Source organism: Polypterus senegalus, chromosome 15 (assembly GCF_016835505.1).
Source record: "Polypterus senegalus isolate Bchr_013 chromosome 15, ASM1683550v1, whole genome shotgun sequence".
Taxonomy (NCBI): Eukaryota; Metazoa; Chordata; class Cladistia; order Polypteriformes; family Polypteridae; genus Polypterus; species Polypterus senegalus.
The window spans coordinates 118,271,784-118,293,955 of NC_053168.1; the positions used below are offsets into that span (position 1 = coordinate 118,271,784).

General features: G+C 38.7%; 1 protein-coding gene across 1 annotated transcript in view; it reads right to left on the minus strand.

The window, feature by feature from the left end:
- LOC120516042 (vacuolar protein sorting-associated protein 13B-like) overlaps positions 1 to 7,321 on the minus strand; it is a 614,714-nt gene extending 607,393 nt beyond the window's left edge. The window contains exons 1-3 of the mRNA XM_039737477.1: positions 7,057 to 7,321; positions 762 to 925; positions 488 to 631 (exon numbers count right to left, since the gene is read on the minus strand). Coding sequence (XP_039593411.1) covers positions 488 to 631; positions 762 to 908 — 291 coding nt within the window. The 5' untranslated portion in view covers positions 909 to 925; positions 7,057 to 7,321. The remainder of the gene's footprint in view (positions 1 to 487; positions 632 to 761; positions 926 to 7,056) is intronic.
- Positions 7,322 to 22,172: the final 14,851 nt, after the last annotated feature.

Sequence of the window (22,172 nt, forward strand, 5' to 3'; positions counted from 1 at the left end):
CATGTAACATAACTGTTAGTTAAAAATAATACTTTAAGATTACATTTTCAAGTATTTTCCCAGAATTGTGAGAAATGGCTTAATATTTTCAAATTAAAACATTTAAAATCCTACTTTTTTATAGTGATTATCAGATAAACACAGGACTGATGTAATTACTATAGATAGAAATAAAAATGTGAATCATTTTTTTCTACGAGTTAATTATCTTGTGTTGAATCCTAACAGGTTAAGAGGCAGATTTTCAGAAAAGTGGTCGATAATTAAAACATACAATTCTGTATATATTTTAATCCTCTTAAATGTTCACCATGAAGCAAATGAAACAAAAGTAACAGAAAACTTTTTGATACTGATTACATATTACACAAGTTACTACGATGCTGCTATTCCCCATGCTTGTATGTATTGGTGTGTTTTATATTAATTATGTGAAATACAATATTACCCAATAACACTACAGTAAATACAGGGTAAAAGTACATACCTGCTCTCCATCCTTTAGCTTTAGGATACACTCCATAGTGTTGATAGTAATGACCACTGGCTCTGAACCAAGTTTTGTCCATGGAACATGGATACGTAATTCATGTATATGCCCACTTAGAAAATTAAAAGGCAATTTCAGTTCCTGTGAAGTTAAATAGGAAATTAAAATGTGATATGAAGCAAGTATGGATAACTGGCTGATGATTTAAAATTGTTTATTTAAAATAAAAATACATTTACTGCTATCAAAATTAGTTCTACTCTTTGCCTACCTGTTCCAGGACATCCAGCTTTAGCTCAAGTTTGCTTAGAACCACATCTCCACCCCACAGGGACAACTGCAAGTCAGATGGCTTCAGATTTTTGATATAACGGTTCACATAGCTCATCAAAAGTGGGGTGACGTATGACTCCAGCATGGTGTCAGATTGTTTTGCTGTTATTACAAAGAAAGCTTGTTAACACAACTTTTTGAAACTCACAGCCTAATAATAAAACATTATGTTTGGAATACATGTGTAATATAAACAAGTTAACACTGTCAAATCACCTGCTGTACATAATTCATTCGGGATATTTGTGAATTTGGGAGTAAACTGAGGACCAAGTAAGGAATGGGGCATCAAGAGTTTACATTACTAATGCAGCAGCACTCTTAAAAAGAATGAACATAACAAATGTATAAACGTCAATTACAGCAAACAAATTAAGTGAAAGAATATAGCTAGAGTTTACATTATTAAAAAGCAATGAAAAAAAGGTACCAGAAAAACAACATACAACACGTACAACAGGTGCATGCAAACGTGCAACTAACATTGGCCATGTCGTGTTATAGCCGGGGTTTTTTTTCCATTTTTATTTTTTGAAGCATTTCTTATGTTTTAATATGTATTTTCATGTATTTACTGGTAATACTCTTATGTTTATTGTTTATTTTTTATTCATCTGTGGAGACCTATGTGCAATGATAACTTCCAGAAAAATTGGCCAAGTTGCAAAGGTTTGTCCTGTTACAGGCTTCAGTCTTAAAGTTTTTGGTCCAGTACTTATCTCAGTATCCTTCAAAAACCATCTGACTTATGTCCTATAATAATCGCCATAGCAACTGTATAATTTAACCAGGATTTCTACAGTCTGCTCTATTTAGTAATGGGACCAGGCCTAATTTGCTCAATTATTGCACAAGCAGCTTTTGAGATATGGAATTATTTAAATACTAGCTGTACTACTCAGCTAGGAAATGTCATTATAAACAATGAGCCTTGGTTATAGTTAATAGACGCAGGTACTTTTATGTATAAAGTATTTTCTATTATTATTGGCAGGCAGTGTGGTATGGTGGGCAGGGCTTTGGACCTAGAACTTCAGACCCTGAGGTTCTGGGATCAACTCCCGCTATTGATCCTGTGTGACCATGAGCACATCACTTTATCTGCCTCTGCTCCAATTGAAAACACAAAAGAAATGTAACCAATTGTATTTCAAATGTTTTAAGTTGTCCTGGACAAATATATAAGCCTAATAAATAATACTAATACTTTCATTCTGCCATTTGAAGAAACAGTATTGTGACTTAAAAATATTCTGAGGAAAGATTTTGGAGGCTCTTACAAAACTGCAGGGTCTTCAAAAGTGCCCAGTTTGTGAATTCTGACCACAGACTTGCTGTTGCTACTCTGAAGATCCAGCTCAGGTCCAGCAAGCTACCACCTACTACAAGAATGAAGCTGGACCTGGCCAGACTCTAAGCTCAGGCTGTTTCTAACAAGTTGATACGGAGTTTGTGTGAGGAAATTACGGACTTGGGTGAGACTGCTGATCCTAATATGATGTGGGAGACCATCCCACAAGACCCTGAAGGTTGTGTTGGTGGTACCAGCGTACCCAGGAGGTGGCGTTTCATCTCGCAGGGCACCCTGGATATCATCGAGACGAGTTGCAGAGCACAGCTTGATGGCAACTCTGGTCTGTAATGAGAACTGAGAAGGACGCCTGCAAAGGCTCAGAGTAAGAAGCAGTTTGTTAGAGAAAGCTGTGAGCAGGTGACACACGTCCCACTTACAGAGGAATCGAAGCATTACACGCATCCAAATCTGTTCCTTGAGATTCACAGTCAGGGCAGCTGATGGAACAGTCCTTATTGATGATGCTGCAATTGTGACCAGCTGGGCTGGCTACTTTAAGCAGCTTTTTAAAGCTGATCCTTTTTGGCTAGGACGATGGTCTTCACTGGGTTCATGGTTCTTGAGGCTAATCCAACCACCCAGTCTCACGGAGATTGCACAGGTGGTGAACCAGCAGAAGGTAGGGAAGGCTGAACTTCTCCAGGTTGGTGGCAAGGCTGTCATACTTGCATTGTAAGCAATCTTTGCTTCCATTTGGAAGACAGGCATCATCCCAGCTGACTGGAAAATGTGACTTCTCATCGCGATCTAAGAAAATGGAAAGGTGATCGCCTGGATTGCGGCAACAATATGGGGATAACATTGCTCTCTGTGCCGGGTAAGGTCCTTGCTAGGGTGATCTTCAATAAGATTCTTGATCACTTGCTCACCTACCAGCAACCACAGCAGTCTTGTTTTACACCTAAGAAGTCTACCATTGACTGCATCCTGGCACTCTGGGTTCACTGTGAGTGCAAATGCGAATATCGGAAGTTTCTTTGCAGCCATTGTCAATTTTTGTGACGTTTTCAACTCAGTTGATCGAGTTGCCCTATGAGACACCCAGAGACTTTGCAGGATCCCCCCCAAAGTTGCTGGATGTCATGACCAGCCTGTACATACAGTACATAGGTACTGCGAGTGCTGTGAAGAGTGGAGGCAGAACCTCTGTGCTTTTCCCAGATGATTTTGGGGTTTATCAGAGGTGTGTTCTTGCTCCTACTCTGTTCAATGCTTCCATGGACTGGGAGTTGGGCAAGGTCGTGGGGTCCAGCAGCTGTGGGGCATCTGTTGGCAAAGAAAGATTTACTGATCTTGACTTTGCCGACGATGCTGTGGTCTTTGCAGAGTCAATGGAGGGTCTGAACAAGGCTCTCGAGAAACTCAGCAAGATTCTGAGTCTGGAGGCTTGCGGGTATCCTGGATAAAAACCAAGATACAGGCCTTTAATGACCTCTTGGGCACAGCCATCAGCAGTGTGTCTGTCTGTGGAGAGAGTGTCGACCTTGTCAAGAGGTTTACTTATCTCAGCGGCAATATTCATGTGTCTGGTGACTCTGCCTATGAAGTCAGTAGACAAAGGGAGAGCGGGTTGGCGCATGAGGTTGCTGGAAAGGGGCATATGGCACTCCCAATATCTTTGCAAAAGGACGAAGGTCCAAGTCTTTACAGTGCCTTGTGCGTACACACAAAAATGTTGCGTAAGAACATTTCCACGTTCAAATCGTGATGTATAAAACCTAAACTTGGCATAAAGCCACGCAAATTTCCATGGTACCTCATACCCTGGCGTATGCAAGTTTTCCGCTCAGTTTTGCAGACTGGCGGCACCCAGCATCAAAGCAGTGCTACTGTTCCTGTGTGGTTAGGTTACCCTTTCTTTTTCAGATCCACATCCCTAACGCAGCTTTATAAATACACTGAAATTAACCGCATATTGTCTATTAGTGTAATGCATCTGACTGTAATTAAACAGTAACAATATAATGGTCCACTGAATGGTCAAACTATTCTAAATACAATAGCTGCTTTAGCGTTGTTACTCTCACTGCACCTTCTTCTTCCTCTTTCAGCTGCTCCCGTTAGGGATTGCCACAGCAGATCATCTTTTTCCATATTACTCTCACTGCACCACTCAGAGTATTAATATCACCGTATCTGAGTGGGGAATCAAAGATCTACAGAATCTGAGAAAGAGAATTATCGGTATACAGCATCAAGCACACACTGCCTCAGTCATGCTGTCTATTGAACTGCTTTCACACGGCAAAAGTTTCAAAGCCTTTCCTGTACAGATCTCGTGGTTCAGAAACAGTTTCATCCCAGAACTATAAATGCAATCAATCAACTGCTCCTTGTAGAACTGTTTGTACTTATAAGTACAATTACCCCACAGTAAACTTGCACTATAGTTATAATATTACACAACCTGCGTCACTTTATAAAGCGCGTATTCACATATGAGGACGATATCATTTTTAAGATGAAATGCAGCAAAATATGTTGATTACAGTATACAGATAAAACTTTAACTTCATTTAAATAGTCTATATTGGAGCCAATCCCAGCCAACACAGGGCGCAAGGCAGGAAACAAACCCCGGGCAGGGCACCAGCCCACCACAGTAATCTATATTGTTTATAATTAAACATGCCAGGACACGGTGCCACAGCGCTAGCAAGCCGCTGGCGTTCCGTTCACAGATTGATCCTACCTCATGCTGTATTCCTGCTTGTGTTGGCGCGACACTGGAAGAATAGGTGGATAGAATAATTAAACACGTACTACGAAGATATTTCAACGTTCCTTAAAAGTGTTAAGAATCGGTGTTATAAGCTTACAGATGGCTTAACGTCTATTACAGAGCTGATTGTGTGGCGATTGGGTATTTGGAGAAAGAAAAGTAAGGACAGGAATTGGGGTTTAGAACGTTTGAAAAAGACAGTACTGCTACAATAAAGTATTTCATCGAAGGTCGCGCATGGCGCAGCAAGCATCTTGTGTGAGACATGAACAATCACTGTGCCATCATGTTCCCATGTTTAATAACATGCTTCAACTCCTATCATCATGAAAATGATCTCACGTATACATCTCAGTATTTTAATTATTCAGAGAGCTGTAATTTCACGAATGTAATGGATTCTGTGTCCTGTCGGAGGAAGAGAAAGGCCAGTACGTAGTGATTCAGACACAGAGAGCACATAGAAGATCAAATACAAAACAAAGCATTTAACGTACTACTTTAATTACGATGGGATTTTAGAAACTAGTAAATTAAACGATTTTAAGATGAAGTTTATCATGTTCTACTTTAATGACAAAATATGTGATTAAAGTGGAAATTTCAAAATTAAAGTTGACATTTTGTGGTTTTTTCCCCCACTGTGTGCCTATTTTTTTTTTGTCTGTACCCTAATAAGCTTTCATATGACACTCGACAGTGGGGTACGACTTGCCTTTTCACTGCGACTTTGATTTTTGACAACTTCTTTTTTTATTTCGGGCACTGACACTCTATCACTCGAACAACTTCCTTTTGTTGTTTATACCACTGTTTAAACCAACAAATAGTATGTTTTTCCTTGCCTCCACTTGGTATTCGCTGAAATTCTTATATTTTCCCCTCATGTTTTTCCCATTGTCATTTCACAGAAGGCTGAGCTTAAGGGCTATTTATATTGATTTGCATATTTAAAGAGGCGTAATTCTGAGAGGAGTTGAGGTGGGACAGCAAGACGCGTGCACGAGCGTTACTTTTTACGCTGACCGGGATTTATGTAGCGGAAGAACGTGGAAGTTTGCGTATACACAGATTTATGCATCTGGATTTTTCTGTGCGTACGCACATTCCCATTTGTCTGCTTCCGCCATGTTATAGTGCGAGTTCTACGCACGCCGTGATACATGAGACCCCAGGTGTTTCTTGTTTTACTATATGGATGCGAGACATGGACACTATCCAGTGACCCGAGATGAAGACTGGACTCCGGTACCATGTCTCTTCAGAGAATCCTGGGGTACTGCTGGTTTGACTTTGTGTCGAATGAACAGTTGCTCACAGAGTCCCAAATGAGGCACATTACCTGCATTGTCTGAGAGCATCAGTTGTTGCCATATGGCGCAATTCCCCGAGGGTGATCTGTCTCGTAGGAGCCTCATTGTTGGGGACCCGAGTGGCTGGACCAGCCCAAGGGGACACCCACGTAATATCTGGCCGCGGCAGATAGATGGTCATTTCTGGGGGGGTTGGTCCCAACCAGACTCCCAAGGTGTTTAGGGGGGTCTGTGTGTGTGTGTGCAGAAACCTGCTTTACCTGTGCATGCTCCCCAACCTGACCTGATGTAATGTGATTTTCTGCAGTATCACTAAAGTGAAACTTACATGGAAGCATCCTATGGACCATTCCATTTTAATTTTTTCCTCTGGGTATTTTCACCTTTTTTATCAACTTCTCTGTACATTTTGCTTTAGGTTTCCACCTGAATGATCCTACACCTCACAATACTAAATATTTCTTCATCGAACTTAAAAGTTTAAAAACTAACTAAATTATCTCTTCAACACTTCCTTAATTACCGAGTTATTATTTTACATTCCAAAAATATATCAGTTAACTAAGGTCCTACCCCTAAAACACAACAGTCTAATCCTACAGGTGCCAACAGCGTTAAATTAGATGTTATTAGCATTGGTCAAGAGGAGCTTGTTTGGAACAGTGGCTGTCAAGATAGATACAAAAAAAAGTTCTGTAAAACGTAAACGGAATCAGAAAATGAAAAAAGTGCCAGTGCCCAAACTTTGCCATTAAAGCAGGCAATAATAAATGTAGCATCGCGAAGACTGCAAAAATATGTTTAATGTGCACTGCTGTAAAAACACATGATATTGAAGACCTACCTTCCTTCGGCCGGGAATCATAAAGTGCTGCACTTTGAAATAAACAGCGCCAACTGGCTTGTTGGAGACGCCATAAAAATGATGAACTAGCAACCAAAGCGACACATGCTGGCCCAGTTTACAATGCACCTCCAAGAGCTGCGGGTACCTTGTACTTCACAATGCTTTCCCTCTGAAAGTTTGCTTTCGTGGGTGTCTGATTCCGAGGGCTGCCCAGCAGCAGCTTACTTCCGTAAGTCTTCACTTCCGGTGTCGTGTCACGGCGTTACGCAGGAGGAGGAGCGGCGCTAAGCGTGTCCGAAGCGGGAAAACAAAGTGGGAAAGATCTGATTGGAGGTTTCGCCGATTCCAGATGACATTACAGGAGGAACTGTCAATCTACCATTGACTACAATACAGGTAATTCACAAATTGAAAGATCGGTTAACAGGTAATTATTGTTCTAATATTACAATTCTAAAATACCATTCTCAATCTCACAATTTATGCAGTCTTAACCTGTTATATATATATATATATATATATATATATATATATATATATATATATATATATATATATATATATATATATATATATATATTAGATTTCTTTATGTAATGAGTTTTCAGTTCCAAAATTGGTCATTTATCTGTAATTCAGGTTGTTGGCTATGTCAGTCTTGAAAAATGTATAACGTTATATAGTTATTTAATCTATTTGAAACCACTTGTTAAATGGTAAGTTTATTTTTACAGGTATTGTTTTGCCACTTATAATGCGCTTGATTGTATATTATTGCAAAGTACAACCATTTTATTATACAATATTCTGTTGAGGGTTACCTTTTGTGATCTAAATATAATTTATCTATTGACTAAATCCTCTTTTTACCAAGTTTACCTTTTGTGATCTAAATATAATTTATCTACTAATCTACTAATTTATCCACTTTTTCCCAATTTTAGGTATGCGGTAACCGGAATAATTTCTGTGGCCAACCCAGGAAGCGGTGCACTTGTAATCGCTTTGAATTATTTGGTAGATGAGCAAAATTGCGACGCAGCGCAGCTCGAATTTTATGTTGTTCAGTGAGCTGTCTCTGTGACATTAGACTACATACTGATGCGAGTCACTGTAGCTTATAGAACCATATGACATGTCCTCACATTCATTTCCCATCTTGTAATAGAAGATTAGTAAACGGTTTCTTCAGTTCACCAATCTAGATCGTTAGAATTCTCATTCTGTAGCAGGTATGAAAGTTGTAGTGTAGGACAGAATAAATACGAAGCCTACTCAAGAAGCATGTTACACCGCCGAATTTAATTCGTGGCTTTACCGCCTGTCAGATAATGAGGATTCTAACAAGTGAAATTGTTAAACATCGTTTGTTAATCTGTTGGATAGGTCGTTTTAGGTTTTGAATATCCCCTTCGAGTCGTATACTTACCTGAAGGCATGAGTTAAAGTGGCTGCTAGGGGCTCCCATCAAGATAATTTGTCTAACGCCTTTATTCAAGGCCACTTAAAATACAATTGATTATATTTCTTTTGTTTTTCCATTGTAGCACAGGTAACTGAAGTGTACACAGTGTCAGCAGCAGGATCTGAACCCACAGCCACAGGGTAGGGTGGAAGACCTCAACTACTAAGCCATATACAGTATTTTTTTTTTTTTTCAAATTCGAATTACGAAATTAGTTGACAGACGAGATTAGACAGAAGTCCCCGTGAAATTTCGTTCATAAACTCGTGTTACCTAGGTATTTGTATTTCTACAATTGGCAGTTGTAATTTTAAAACTCATTTAACGAAAAACTAATCTGCTTGTTATGGTGATATATGTATTTAACTGTTGAATTAGTATCTGATTTAATATTTTTTGTTCCGTTGTTGCTTTCTAATGCTGATGAAAATTCTTAATTCAACATTTACATGAACCAATAAAACAATTTAAAAATAAAGTTAATAAATGAGAACATGCAAAACGAGATATAATTTAATAAATAGAATATTGCGACAATTAATACAAATACTGTAGATATAGATACATATTGTAATTTGCACATTTTAATGAAATATCCCTTTTTACTTTTAAATGGGCGTTTAAAATCGAATTTATAATCGCCGCAGCGACAACTGCGTTGAAGTAAAGGTACAACAAAACAAGAAATTGAGATTATGGGAACTCATTTCAGTGTAAAATTAATTTAATACACTGCGGCGTTTTATTTAAATCGCCTTAGATGGGAACAAGGACAACGATTCAACCAGTGATCTAAACACTTGTGACTTTTTGGGGTTTACGTGGATCTGTCATTTTTTTAACCGATGCAAGTTAATTTCTAATTCTGCATATATTTTCAACCAGCAATGAACTTGGAATTAGTCAGGGCTTGACTCATAGTTAGCACCGGCTCCTGGCAATCCTGAACTGAATAAACGAGTCAGGAAATGAATGAACGGATTTATGTTTGAGCTGATTTATGCTAGAGTTGACATCTGCTTAATGACAGTTTTCATGTTTTCTTGACTGGGTGTGTGTATAAGTAAAGAAACCCATACGTTTTCTAGTGAAACAATTGGAATTTCTTCCTCATTATAAGGTCTGCAACTCGCGCTGCCCCCGTGTTTCCACCGCCTGGTAGTTTTAAGGAGCTCAAAACTGGCGTGACCGATCGATGCAGACCAGTAAAAAAAACTTGGGCGAGTTGCCACTCAATCAGGGCACTCTCGCCAACTTCCAAAATCATCTATAACGTGTGAAACGTGCCTTTAAAATGTAGTTTTGTTTCCAAAACGTGCCCCAAATGTTCATTACTGGAACCATTTCGAGAGCAGAGAGGAAGCATGGGAGAAAGACTTTGAAGAAACTGCTACCCCTGTACAAGAAAGAATCATTCAGACGGGAAAATAATCTGCTATTTCTGTTTTGTTATTGTATATGTCAATTTTGTACCCTGCCCTCTATTATTTCTGTGTGGTTTGTCAGAAGTAAAGAATGCAAGAAAAATAAAATAGTATAACTATGTCCTGCCTTCTGAACATGCATTATGGTGAGGAATCATGGCTGCCAGGGGACAGCTGGCGACAATAAATACACATGTGCAGCAGTGTTTGTATGCTGTAATAGTTAAATAGTTAAATCCATACATTTTCTGAACCTGTTTATCCTCTTCAGGGTTACAAGGATGCAGTTATATATATTTATATAATCCACATAATTACTTTATTCATTTTAATGATAATGTAAACACAGAGTTGTATTTTAGTGGCCCACACTGATTAAAACCTCAGAATGGCGCAAATCCTGATTAAGTATTTACAAAAGGAGTTAGGTAATTGGATACTATTGCATCCAGCTATGGCTTCCAAACAGCTGAAACTTATGGGAACATTTCCTACATCAATTTACTTTTTTTTTTCTTGGTAAATAATCTACCTAACTATGATTGGTTTACAGAAATGTAAACTGAGCACCTAACTTTCTTAATTTCAGTGTACAAAGTAAATATAACTTCAAACCCTTTAAACCTCATGTTATTTTTTGTAAACCTCACTCTGATATATGGAAATATAGAGTATATTGATTGACAAAAATCTTCTCATATGGTTAGAAACTGCAGCAGAAAACTCAGTCTTCACTTTTACTGCTTGTTTTCTACATCTTTGAAAAATGCAGTTTATACTCTCTTTGATCTGACAAATTTGATCTTTCTTTCCTAAGGGGTAAACTCAGTTGAACATACTGTAAATACTCAAATGGTACATATTATCTAGAATGGGGTCTCCTAAGTTCAGTCCTGGAGTACTAAAGTGGCTGTGGGTTTTCATTCCAACCAGTTTTTACAAATAAATTGTTTACTCCGACTTCTAGATGATCTAATTGTTTAAATTAATTTTTCTTCTCTTATTTTGCATTCAGAAATATGTGCTAGTATATTAACAAGTAAACAAATTTCAAAAATTTGTATCTTTAAATGACATTTATCATTTTTGAGTTCTCCTTTCCCTGTGAAGTTTACTCCCTTAATTGTATCCAAATATTGACAATCAGTGATGAGCAACACAGACACAGGTACAAATGACACTGAACACTAAAGGGAAGTATATATTTCAGTATAATATTAATTTGTGAACTAATTAATAAGAAAAGGTGGGAATGACTGGAAAATAAAAAAGCAAAATTTTAAAAAGCAAGAAACAGAACAATAATTAAAATCGCACACACAAATGCTTGGTACATTCTCCTAAAAATTTAGCAATCCCATTGTGTAATCTCTGGATTGACACAAAAAAAGGCTGCAACTGTGAAATAAGAGCTTGTTGAATAAAAGCAAGAAGCCTGAATAAAGTAGAAGATGGATAGAATGAACACCTGCATTTAAGGTGGTCCAAAGACTGAGTTTGAAGACCACTTTGTTGAGCCTCAAATTTACGAATTACCACACAAATTCATTTAACATTGAAGTAGCAGCTCTTCTTTAACGTTCGGTGTTATTTGGTTGTGTGTCCACACTGCTCATCACTAATTTTTGGTATCTGGATACAATTTAAGAAGTAAACTCAATAAAAATAAGGTGTGTTGAAATGAAAATGGTAAAAAATAGGTGTTTAAATCTATGGCAAAAACTCATTTCCAAATTTCTTCTAAATGCAAATATCATAGATAGATAGATAGATAGATAGATAGATAGATAGATAGATAGATAGATAGATAGATAGATAGATAGATAGAGCACTATATAATGATAGATAGATAGATAGATAGATAGATAGATAGATAGATAGATAGATAGATAGATAGATAGATAGATAGATAGATAGATAGATATTTTGTTCATCCCTTCAGGGAATTTCAGGTGTCCAGTAGCTCAAACACATCAGTAAAAAGTTTAAAAATGATTATAAAAGTTAGGAGAACAAACATAAATAAATAGTAAAAAGTACAAATAGGTCAATTGTTACAGTTTTTGAAGGTAGAGTGGTGACCAGGTCATGAATCACTTGTATTGATAACAGCATTACAAAATCTCATGGCAGCAGGAACAAATAATCTTCTAAAGTGTTCTCTTCTACAGCACAGAGAGAGAAGACAACTGCTATATTTACTTCTCTGATCCACCAAAATGTTGTGGAAAGGGTGACTGCTATCGACAAGGATTTGCCTGTACATTCTTCCCCATCCACTTTTCCACCACAATTCCCAGTGACTCCACAGTCCTGCCAGCACCACCGAGCCAGCCTTCTTCACCAACTTGTCCAGCTTCTAATTGTCTTTATCTGTCTTACTGTCTCCTGAACAAATGGCAGGAAAAAAGAGGATACTGGCAACAATTGTCTGATAGAACAAAGATAGCCTGCTCTGACCCTTCCTGTAGAAGACATATGTGTTCACAGATCAGTCCAGTCTGTCATCAAGGAGCACAACTAAATATTTGTAAGTCTCAATGTCCTCCCCTCGGATGTTGACAGGCTGAAAGAGGAACTTAGACCTGCAAAAATCTACAATCATCTCCTCGGTCTTCATTGTGTTCAGAACGAGGTAGTTCTTATTGCTCCAGTCACTGAAAGCTTCAAACAGATCCCTATATTCCCAGTCCTGCCCATTCCTTATGCATGCCACACTATCTGTATCATCAGAGTACTGCATGTAGCAAAACTCAAACTTATATTTAAAGTCTGCTGTATTATACTATGAACAGAAATGGGGCCAAAACAGTCCTTTGTGGGGCCCCAACATTGCCCACTACCAACCTGGAGATACAGTTCCCCACTTTGAGAAACTGAAGTTGTCCAAACAGGTTGTTATGAATCTAGAAGGTGAAGGTGGAATCCTCCCCATCCTCTCCAGTATATCTTTAAGAATGTACGGTAGGATGGTGTTGAATGCACTTGAAAAATCAAACAAAAATATAATTTTCACATAACCCATCAGTTCATCCATGAAGGAGTTAGTCTGGTGTAGCATGTAGAGGACTGCATCCTCAACACCAATGTGCTCCTTATATGTGAACAATAGGGGACATAGTGCATGCTGTACTTCTGGTCTGAGGCAATGCAGAAGCAGCCACTCCAGTGTCTTCATGATGTGTGATGTAAGGGCCACTAGTACAACTTTGGGAACTGGTACAAGGGATGATATTTTCCACAGAGCTGGGACCCTCCCACCTTGAAGACTTATGTTGAACAATATCTGTAGAGGCCCAGCAAGCCTCTACAGCCCAGCATACTCCTTAAGCACACCATACAAGACCGGCTCCTTTTCCAGGGTGTATCCTCCTCAGCTCCACCCTCACCTGATTTGCTGTGAAGAGCAGGGGAGTAGGACCCAGTGTAGCAGATGTTGCAGCAATGGCGTCATGGATGCAGCAACATGGATGATCAAAGTCTCCCTCTGCAATGGTGGGAGAGGGAACAGGTGACAAATTCAGTGACTCTGAGCCGGTGCTGGAAGCAATGTCAAACCTGTTGTAAAACAAATTATACTCATTGGCCTTGTCCTCATCAGCTGCTGTTGCCTGACTCCTCTTCTCTTTATAGCCAATAGTCTTTATTCCCCTCCACACCTCTTTGATGTTATTATGTTGAAGATACAGCACTTTTCTGAATGCGGAATAAGAAAAGAAAAAAGAACAGCTAAATAGTTAGATTGAAGAGAGATAAGAGTGACCCATTGATTTCCGAAACTGGTTGGAATGAAAGCTTGCAGTCACAGTGGTGCTCCAGAAATGAAATTAGAAACCCGTTATTTACATAGTTAATGATAAATATGAAAGCATTTCTTCTTCTTCTTCTATATAATGTTTGGCCTTACTAAGGAACATTAATTGTTCTAGTACAGAAATGAGGACAGACAGACTCTGTTCCACAATAGGAACTAACCCTGGATGTGAATACAATCTACCAAGACACACTCATGTATGCACAGTCATTGACAATGGGACACTTTAAGGTTACCCATCATTTGTATTTTAATAGCAAGTCTTTGGACTGCAGTAGAAAACAGGAGCCCCAGCAGGAAATGAAAACAGTGACCATATTTGAAAATTATACTTTAATCTCTTAAATATTTAAAAATAACCATTGCATTTAGGGTTACAAGTCTTAAAATATATGCTGAGCAATTATTTTGCATGATAATTTAAAAACATTTAATCAAACCAGAAAAGATAAACTATGTTATTTTAAATTTCTGCTTTTGTCTATCTTTCAACTTATAAAATCAAATTATGTTTTTAGTCAGAAAATAGTATAATTGTTTTTGACTGTTTTTGTTTAATTTTAGTATGTTTTATATTCGTACTATATGTGTATACATTTGTGGGACGGTTAGAGGAATGAGTAATTTGGCTGTTTTCTCACATTTTTCTGACATTTGTGGTATACACCAAGCCCTACATATGATATTTTCCTATTAAAACTTCAGCTATCCTTTTTGATCGGCAGGGAACATGTAACAGACTTTTCAATAAATGCTTGCTTTCTTTTCTTTCACTGTGCTTCTTGTGCTGCTTTACAATTCAGAAGAAAGTTTTGAAGACGAGCTTTCATAATCTGCAACCAATCAGGAAAGCGTTCCCCTTGGTGTAACCACACACCATCTCAGTGGACCACTTTGGGCTTGGCAGTGGAGACAGCAGACCACATCATTCAGACTCTTCAGCTTGATGCACGTCCTTACCATGGCCTCTGCTTTTCAAGATGCTGCTTCTGATTTCCATTTGGGTTTTGCAAGGTCGCGGCATGGTGCAACATTAGGGCTTGAAACTCAGTGTGGGAATTCGGTAGAGAAATTTCTTTTTTTCAGCCCAATCATGCACCCTTCCAATCCATTTAGAAAAGTGTTTAGTTTAGTAAAACAAAAGAACATTTTGAAATTTATCACATATATTAGTATCAGTTTACTAGTTCAATCATTCAAAAGTCTAATTTGAATCTTACTATGAATGTTGCACTGCATAAAGACTATAATGAGATAAGCGTCTTCCTGACTTCTAAAAAACATTTACCCATTTGTACTTGTTTGAGATTTAATTAATTTTATTTTAAAGGATATAGATGATAAGAAGCACTTATGGATAAACATATATTGTGTATAAAATATGTAAAAATATATATTATATATTCCATAGTAAGACACTTTCTGCCTTGTGCCCAGCAGCAAGGTAGGAAGCAACCTAGGACGAAGCTCCAGTTCATCATTGGGACCGCTCATATGTATAGCCACAGTCATACTGAGGCAGTTTAGAATCACTGATGAGCTTAACTGTGGCATCGAGCAGCCATACCACCTGTACTTCAGAACAGGTAATCCACTTGAAGCTAAGCATGTTTGGGGCTGTCCAGCACATCCAGGAAAAGCTTGGGTTGTTGCTGGAAGAGGTGTTGGTGAGGGCAGCTGGGGGTGCATACCCTGTGGTCCTTATGTGGATCCCATTGCCCCAGTGCAATGATGGGGACGGTGTGCTGTAAAAATTGGTGCTGTCCTTTGGATGAGACATAAAACCAAGGTCCTGACTCTATGATAGATAGATAGATAGATAGATAGATAGATAGATAGATAGATAGATAGATAGATAGATAGATAGATACTTTATTAATCCCAAGGGGAAATTCACATAATCCAGCAGCAGTATACTGATACAAAAAACAATATTAAAATAAAGATGATCTTTATTTATCTTCATGATTGACAGGAGTTTGCTTAGTGCCCGTCGCTCTGCCACAGATGTTAAACTGTCCAGCTTTATTCCTACAATAGGGCCTGCCTTCCTAACAAGTTTGTCCAGGTGTGAGGCGTCCTTCGTCTTTATGCTGCCTCCCCAGCACACCACCGCGTAGAAGAGGGCACTCGCCACAACTGTCTCATAGAACATCTGCAGCATCTTATTGCAGATGTTAAAGGACGCCAACCTTCTAAGGAAGTATAGTCGGCTCTGTGGTCATACAAGAACCCTGGATATAATTTGTAAAGAGTAAGGGTGTTTCCCAATGTCCTGGCTAAATTGACCACCACAGCTTGGTCATTCTGTCCCCCTAACCATCCCTTATCCCTTATTGGCTAACTATCTCTCTCACCCCTTTACCACCTTTACCTAGCTAATGTGTGGTAAGTGTACTTGTGCAAGAATGGCACAAGATGCCATAGCATCACACAAATGGATGCTACACATTGGTTGTGGTTCCCTACAGCCTATGTAAAACACTTTGAGCAGGTTAGAAAAGCATTATATAAATGTAATTTATTATTATTATTGCCTTTAGGAAGATGGAAGGAAAACAAGAAACAAAAACTAGATAGATGTGTGGAGAATATATAGGCTCAGTGCCACATCCTTGATAAACTTTCAATGGATATATGTTCTCCTTGAATGAATGCACTTCCCAGCACAATAACAAGAGAACCACCTTTTTATTTGCTCTGTATGTCATTGGTGAGAGCTGGTACAAAAGAAAACACATAATCAAGCTAAAATAGTATTTCAACAAAGTTCTTTACATTGATATCAGTTTCTGGAACTGTGTTTGTCCAAGTTTACCAAAATTCAGCATCTTCCGTTTCATAGTAAGTTTCTGGCATTGAGTATGAAATGTATACAAAACATTCCATGGTCCAAGTGTTTTTGTTTTAAACATTTTAGTGAAATTCAACTCAAGAACTGTTCACACAGAATGAAGATAAAAATTGATAATACCTACAAAAAATTGAACAGTTCTTGTCTCTGAGGTTTCTGTTTAAGGCTTGCATATCTTGACTACATTTCTTTAAGTTTCTATAAGTTATCACATAGGCACATACACATATACAACTTACGTACAGCATATGTGACATACACCCTTAAAATATTGGTTTTTAATGGTATGTTGCTGGTTTATGTGATTCCTTGTAGAGCCATAGCTTCAAAGAGAACTGTTTTATACTAGGAAGCGTTCTTAATCATATGAAATTAGTTATTTGAGCATTGAGATGTTTCCTACTATGTGGACAACACAGATATCTTTAATGTGTAGTGGGCTTCCTGGCAGGGTGCTGATTGTGAAACTCTGGCTTACATAGAGACAAGTGCCATAAGACTCATATATATTCAGAAAATGGATAAATGTAAGAAAACACTCAAACAAAAACGATTTGCCTAAAAGACAATTCTAAAGTGAACAACTCCCAATATACTATACAGAAATCAAAATCCAATAACAAAAGCAAAACATAATCAAAAAACAGCAAAAGCATCAAAATAGCAAAACTCAAAAAACACTGAAAATTCACTCAAAGAATTGCTAAGAGACTTCTCAGATTACCTTCAAATATTGGGGACAGTCCTTTAGTTAGGACATAAGGGTGGTCCTACCTGTCTGTGTTCCACCCAAAAAATATAAGGGACATAAACAGACCAGGGGCGGCATGGTGGCGCAGTGGGTAGCGCTGCTGCCTCGCAGTTAGGAGACCCGGTTCACTTCCCAGGTTCTCCCTGCGTGGAGTTTGCATGTTCTCCCCGTGTCTGCATGGGTTTCTTCCGGGTGCTCTGGTTTCCTCCCACAGTCCAAAGACATGGTGGATCGGTGATTCTAAATTGGCCCGTGGGTGTGTTTGTGTGTGTTCTGCGGTGGGTTGGCACCCTGCCTAGGATTGTTGGCTGGGATTGGCTCCAGCAGACCCCTGTGTTCGGATTCAGTGGGTTGGAAAATGGATGGATGGATAAACAGACCAATGTCACACACACAGAAATGCATAATAAATAAATAGAACAAAATTAACCGAAAATACATAATTAATAAACATTGACAAATAATTCACAACTAAAAAAACAACAATAAAACAGAAAAAAACATAACATCCATTCATTTATAGTAGACTGGGCCTTTCGAGAAACATTATTGATTCCCAAATGGTTTAGGTTTATCCACATGTTTTGAAGTTCCAGACATAACAAAAGGGTGTGATGCTTCTAAAAGACCCACAAAGCAGACCAGGAACTTCACTTCCCTGCCCAGAAGAGGCCACCTCCAAGCTAGCCAATGAATCAGGCCTAGGGGGTTATAAATCAAACCTTTTTGGGGTAAGACCTAATTCAGACTGTCAAATAGGCTTTTGGAGGCCTCACGCCCTTTTTGCTATGGCTTTGACTCCATTTCAAGACACTTAACGCACTATGTATGGCAGAACACTAATGGAACTCTTAGGCACAGGACCTCCAGGTTCTGCCAGTTCTCCAAAGAGGAGGTTTTTGGGTATCTGACCAATGGCCATTCATGAAACAGCCTGCACATACATGAAGATGGAGGTTGTGCCAGTCCTCTCGAGTGCTGCCTTATTGGTGATCTTGTATCTCCAAGTGATTCTGAATATACAGTACTCCTGAAGCAGAACCTGAGGAAGGAGTTGAATCGGTGTTGTTGTTTTGTGCACAGCATCCACGTCTCGCTGGCATGCGACAATGTGGTCGAGCACAGAAGTAATATACCTATACTGTATATACATGGGTTTTGGGGTTCTCTATGAATATGCTGCTGACCCATTCTCTTCTTTGTCAGTCTTGAAAAGGTTGTATCTGCCTTTTCAATGTGCTTGTTGATGTCCGAGATCATTCAGCCCAGGTATGTAATAAACTCAAGGACTCATTCAGCTCATTGTCAACAATACTGATGGAAGGGTTGACGTCAATATGTTAGCCCATCACCTGCATTTTCTTCAGGAAGCAGGCTTCCAGAAAGTACGTCATGAGCATTTTTAACACCTGCTGAGTGTGACAACTACAGTATATCATCAGATACTCCATTAAGTAACCATTACACCACCAAGACCTCTAAATTAAGAGGCTCAGCCCATTCATGACTGTGCAGTTTAAATTTACTTTCAATTTCTTAATGTTTCTACTCTCAGGGCTATGCTTTTCCTCCCTCTTTCCAAAGATGCATGTCTTAGGGTCATTGGCATCTAAAACTATCTAGTGTCTGCTTTGGCCTTATTTAATCCTAAAATAGCATTAGATGAGTTCAATTCATGAATTGAGAGCATTGCCATAATTAGTTTGAGAAAACCATTTTCTTTTATACATCAAAGGGTATATGAACATGATATGGTTGAAACTTTTACAGTTGTGCAGGTTTACATAGCAATTGCTAATTAAAATGACATGAAAATCATCTTCTGGTGATGAATCATGATAAAGCCCAGTGTAAAGAAAATCACATTCCCAGCAAGAAGAATACAATTAACAATTAAACTAAAAATAGTTTTGTTTTAGGGATATTGACATTCCTATTGTTTTCTACTCTTTTATTGCATCCAAGCACTCTATTCAGTATATTAGCATTCAACAGCAGGCCTTTTAACATTACAAACATACAGATAAGGTATCACCTTCAATTCATCCTGACAATCCAAATATGTCTGTCTGCAGTCCTGAGGCATGCTATTCCAAGAAGATTTATAGAGTGTGTTTACATGTGCACACAAAACCAGCATAAGCTAAGTAACTCACTTAAAACACGAACCAGTTTTTTTTTTCAAACCTCCATTTACATGCTCAAGTCCACTTATGAATTTATCGTTTGGCAAAACACTCTGATGGCATAAAAATATGCTAAAAAAAAGATTAAACATCATTAACAGCCCCCATGAATCCAAAAACAAGCATGGAACCAGTGTCTCCCGAGCAGTGTGAGAAACGTTACTTTTAAAGGTAACAATTACATTACTCATTACTATCAATAAAAGTAACTAAATATATTATATAGTGGCTTATTTTGAAATCCAATGCATTACAAACTATGCCCCTTTGTTTTTTTTTTTGAAAAACTGCATATTTGACTTGCCGTAAAATGTATTATTAAATCCTAAGTCCATATATGAACCTTCGTGAAACTGACCAGATACACAGCTAAATGTGATCATTACCTTGTGGTTTATAAAAACATTCAGTTCGTCATGTGCTGTGAAGTAAATAACATCCATCCTCTTTGTACATCCCCGATCGGTATGAATACTGTACCACCCAATCACACTACTTCAAAACATCCATAGCAAACAGCAGGGTTAAAGCTAAACTGACACTGTGATGTCTGGGTTAGCGGCAGCTCACATGCTCCTTTGAACATTAATACATGAAGACAAGGGCGGCACAGTGGTAGCGCTGCTGCCTCGCAGTTAGGAGACCCGGGTTCACTTCCTGGGTCCTCCCTGCGTGGAGTTTGCATGTTCTCCCCGTGTCTGCGTGGGTTTCCTCTCACAGTCCAAAGACATGCAGGTTAGGTGGATTGGCGATTCTAAATTGGCCCTAGTGTGTGCTTGGTTTGTGTGTGCCCTGTGGTGGGTTGGCACCCTGCCCAGGATTTGTTCCTGCCTTGTGCAATGTGTTGGATGGGATTGGCTCCAGCAGACCCCTGTGTTTGGATTCAGTGGGATGGAAGGATGAAGGATGTTCCAGCACAATGACGACTCAAACAAGCAAGGGAAAGTGAAAAATGTATAGAGTGCTTTTATTAACAAATTGTCCTCACAGTACATAAAGTGCAGTGGAGTACAAAATTCATTCTTCCGAATAAAAGTAAATTAATAATAGTCCCAATAAAAAGAGTGTCCATGGTGGGGGTTAAAATCATCAATAAATAAATCCAATAACAGGTTAAAATCAGGGTTAAAACGCAGTCAGGATCTTCCCAAAAAACCTGTCACGAGTCACATTGCTTTGTTCTCAAACTGTATACCTTCGGTTAATCCCTATGGGGTCAGCTCTACGACAAGAGGCTCCTTCTGACAAGCACAAGTCATCCATTTAAACTGGCATGTGTCCCTCACCGCCATCTCTCGGCCACACAAGCTCTGCTCCTTACTGGGCCTTCGTTCTCCTTCGCTGTTCCAGATTGTATATTCCTAGATGACATGCAAAACATATCAAAACATTGAGATTTCGGACAAATATACAAAGTCATTTTGGTTCAGTGTATTTCACTAATAGAAAGATATCAATGCCAATAAAACGTTCTTCTTAATGTATTTACAATCTTGTACCTAAGGTGGAAAACACTTAGGCACTTAGGCACTTTGTAAATACTCTGTCTGTTTCGTTAGTTTTCTATCATTGAAATACCAGGAGGCCATAATGGAAGGACAGTGGAGTGGTGACTTAACGACAGAATGACTGACAATCGTCATCTCAATTGGGAGAGAATAACAATGAATGGACTGGAGGAACGTGAATGTCAGGAGGAGCTCATTCCCCCACATGGCACGTGTCAGTGTTCCTCTGGGTTGAACCCAGTTAGGACATCCATGGGGTAGCATGGGAATTGGAGTCCAGAAACACAGCCCTGTTACCAGAGGGCACTGCAGGGGGAGGACTGCCTTGGGTTCCACATGACCTGGAAGTGCTTCTGACGTCCTATGCTGTGATTCCCAAAGAAGTCCCGGCTCTAGTTTAAGAGAAACCCACAGCCTCACCTAGAAGAGTCAGAGTCGGGAGCCAATGTGGGCAACACTCACTTGGAGGAAGGAAGAAGAGAATAAATTGATTTATGGTCACATTCCTGCATTGATTTTGACAGATGCTTGGTTGGAATGTGTTAGTAAAATTATGTGAATTTCCCCTTGGGATTAATAAAGTATCTATCTATCTATCTATCTATCTATCTATCTATCTATCTATCTATCTATCTATCTATCTATCTATCTAAAAAATAAAAAACCTTTATTTGAACCCAGAGTTGCGTCTGTGGTTTGGAGCTCAGTGGCGCCCTCCTGTGGCTACGACCTAAAGGTTGCTAGTGGTCAGATGATGCCCCAATAGTATGAGATACAAAACACTTCCTCAAACAGTCTTTTTAGACAATTAACATAACGCAAATTTTTAAATCAGCGGACAAATGTTGAAGGGCCACAGTGGCTGCAGATGAACTTTCATGAGACTGTTTTAATTAGTAACCAATTAATGATGCCAATAAAATCTGCTTCTTATATCCTATTTTTTAATTATCACGATTTTAAAAATTAAGAACTATTAGTTGTTTATTTTTCCTTAACCAGTAAGTTAACAATATTGAGATACAAAGTGAGCTAACAGATGACCAACTGACTTAAACCCATTTGTAATTATGTGTCCTTATCACGCAAAATTTGGTTCAATAATAACACT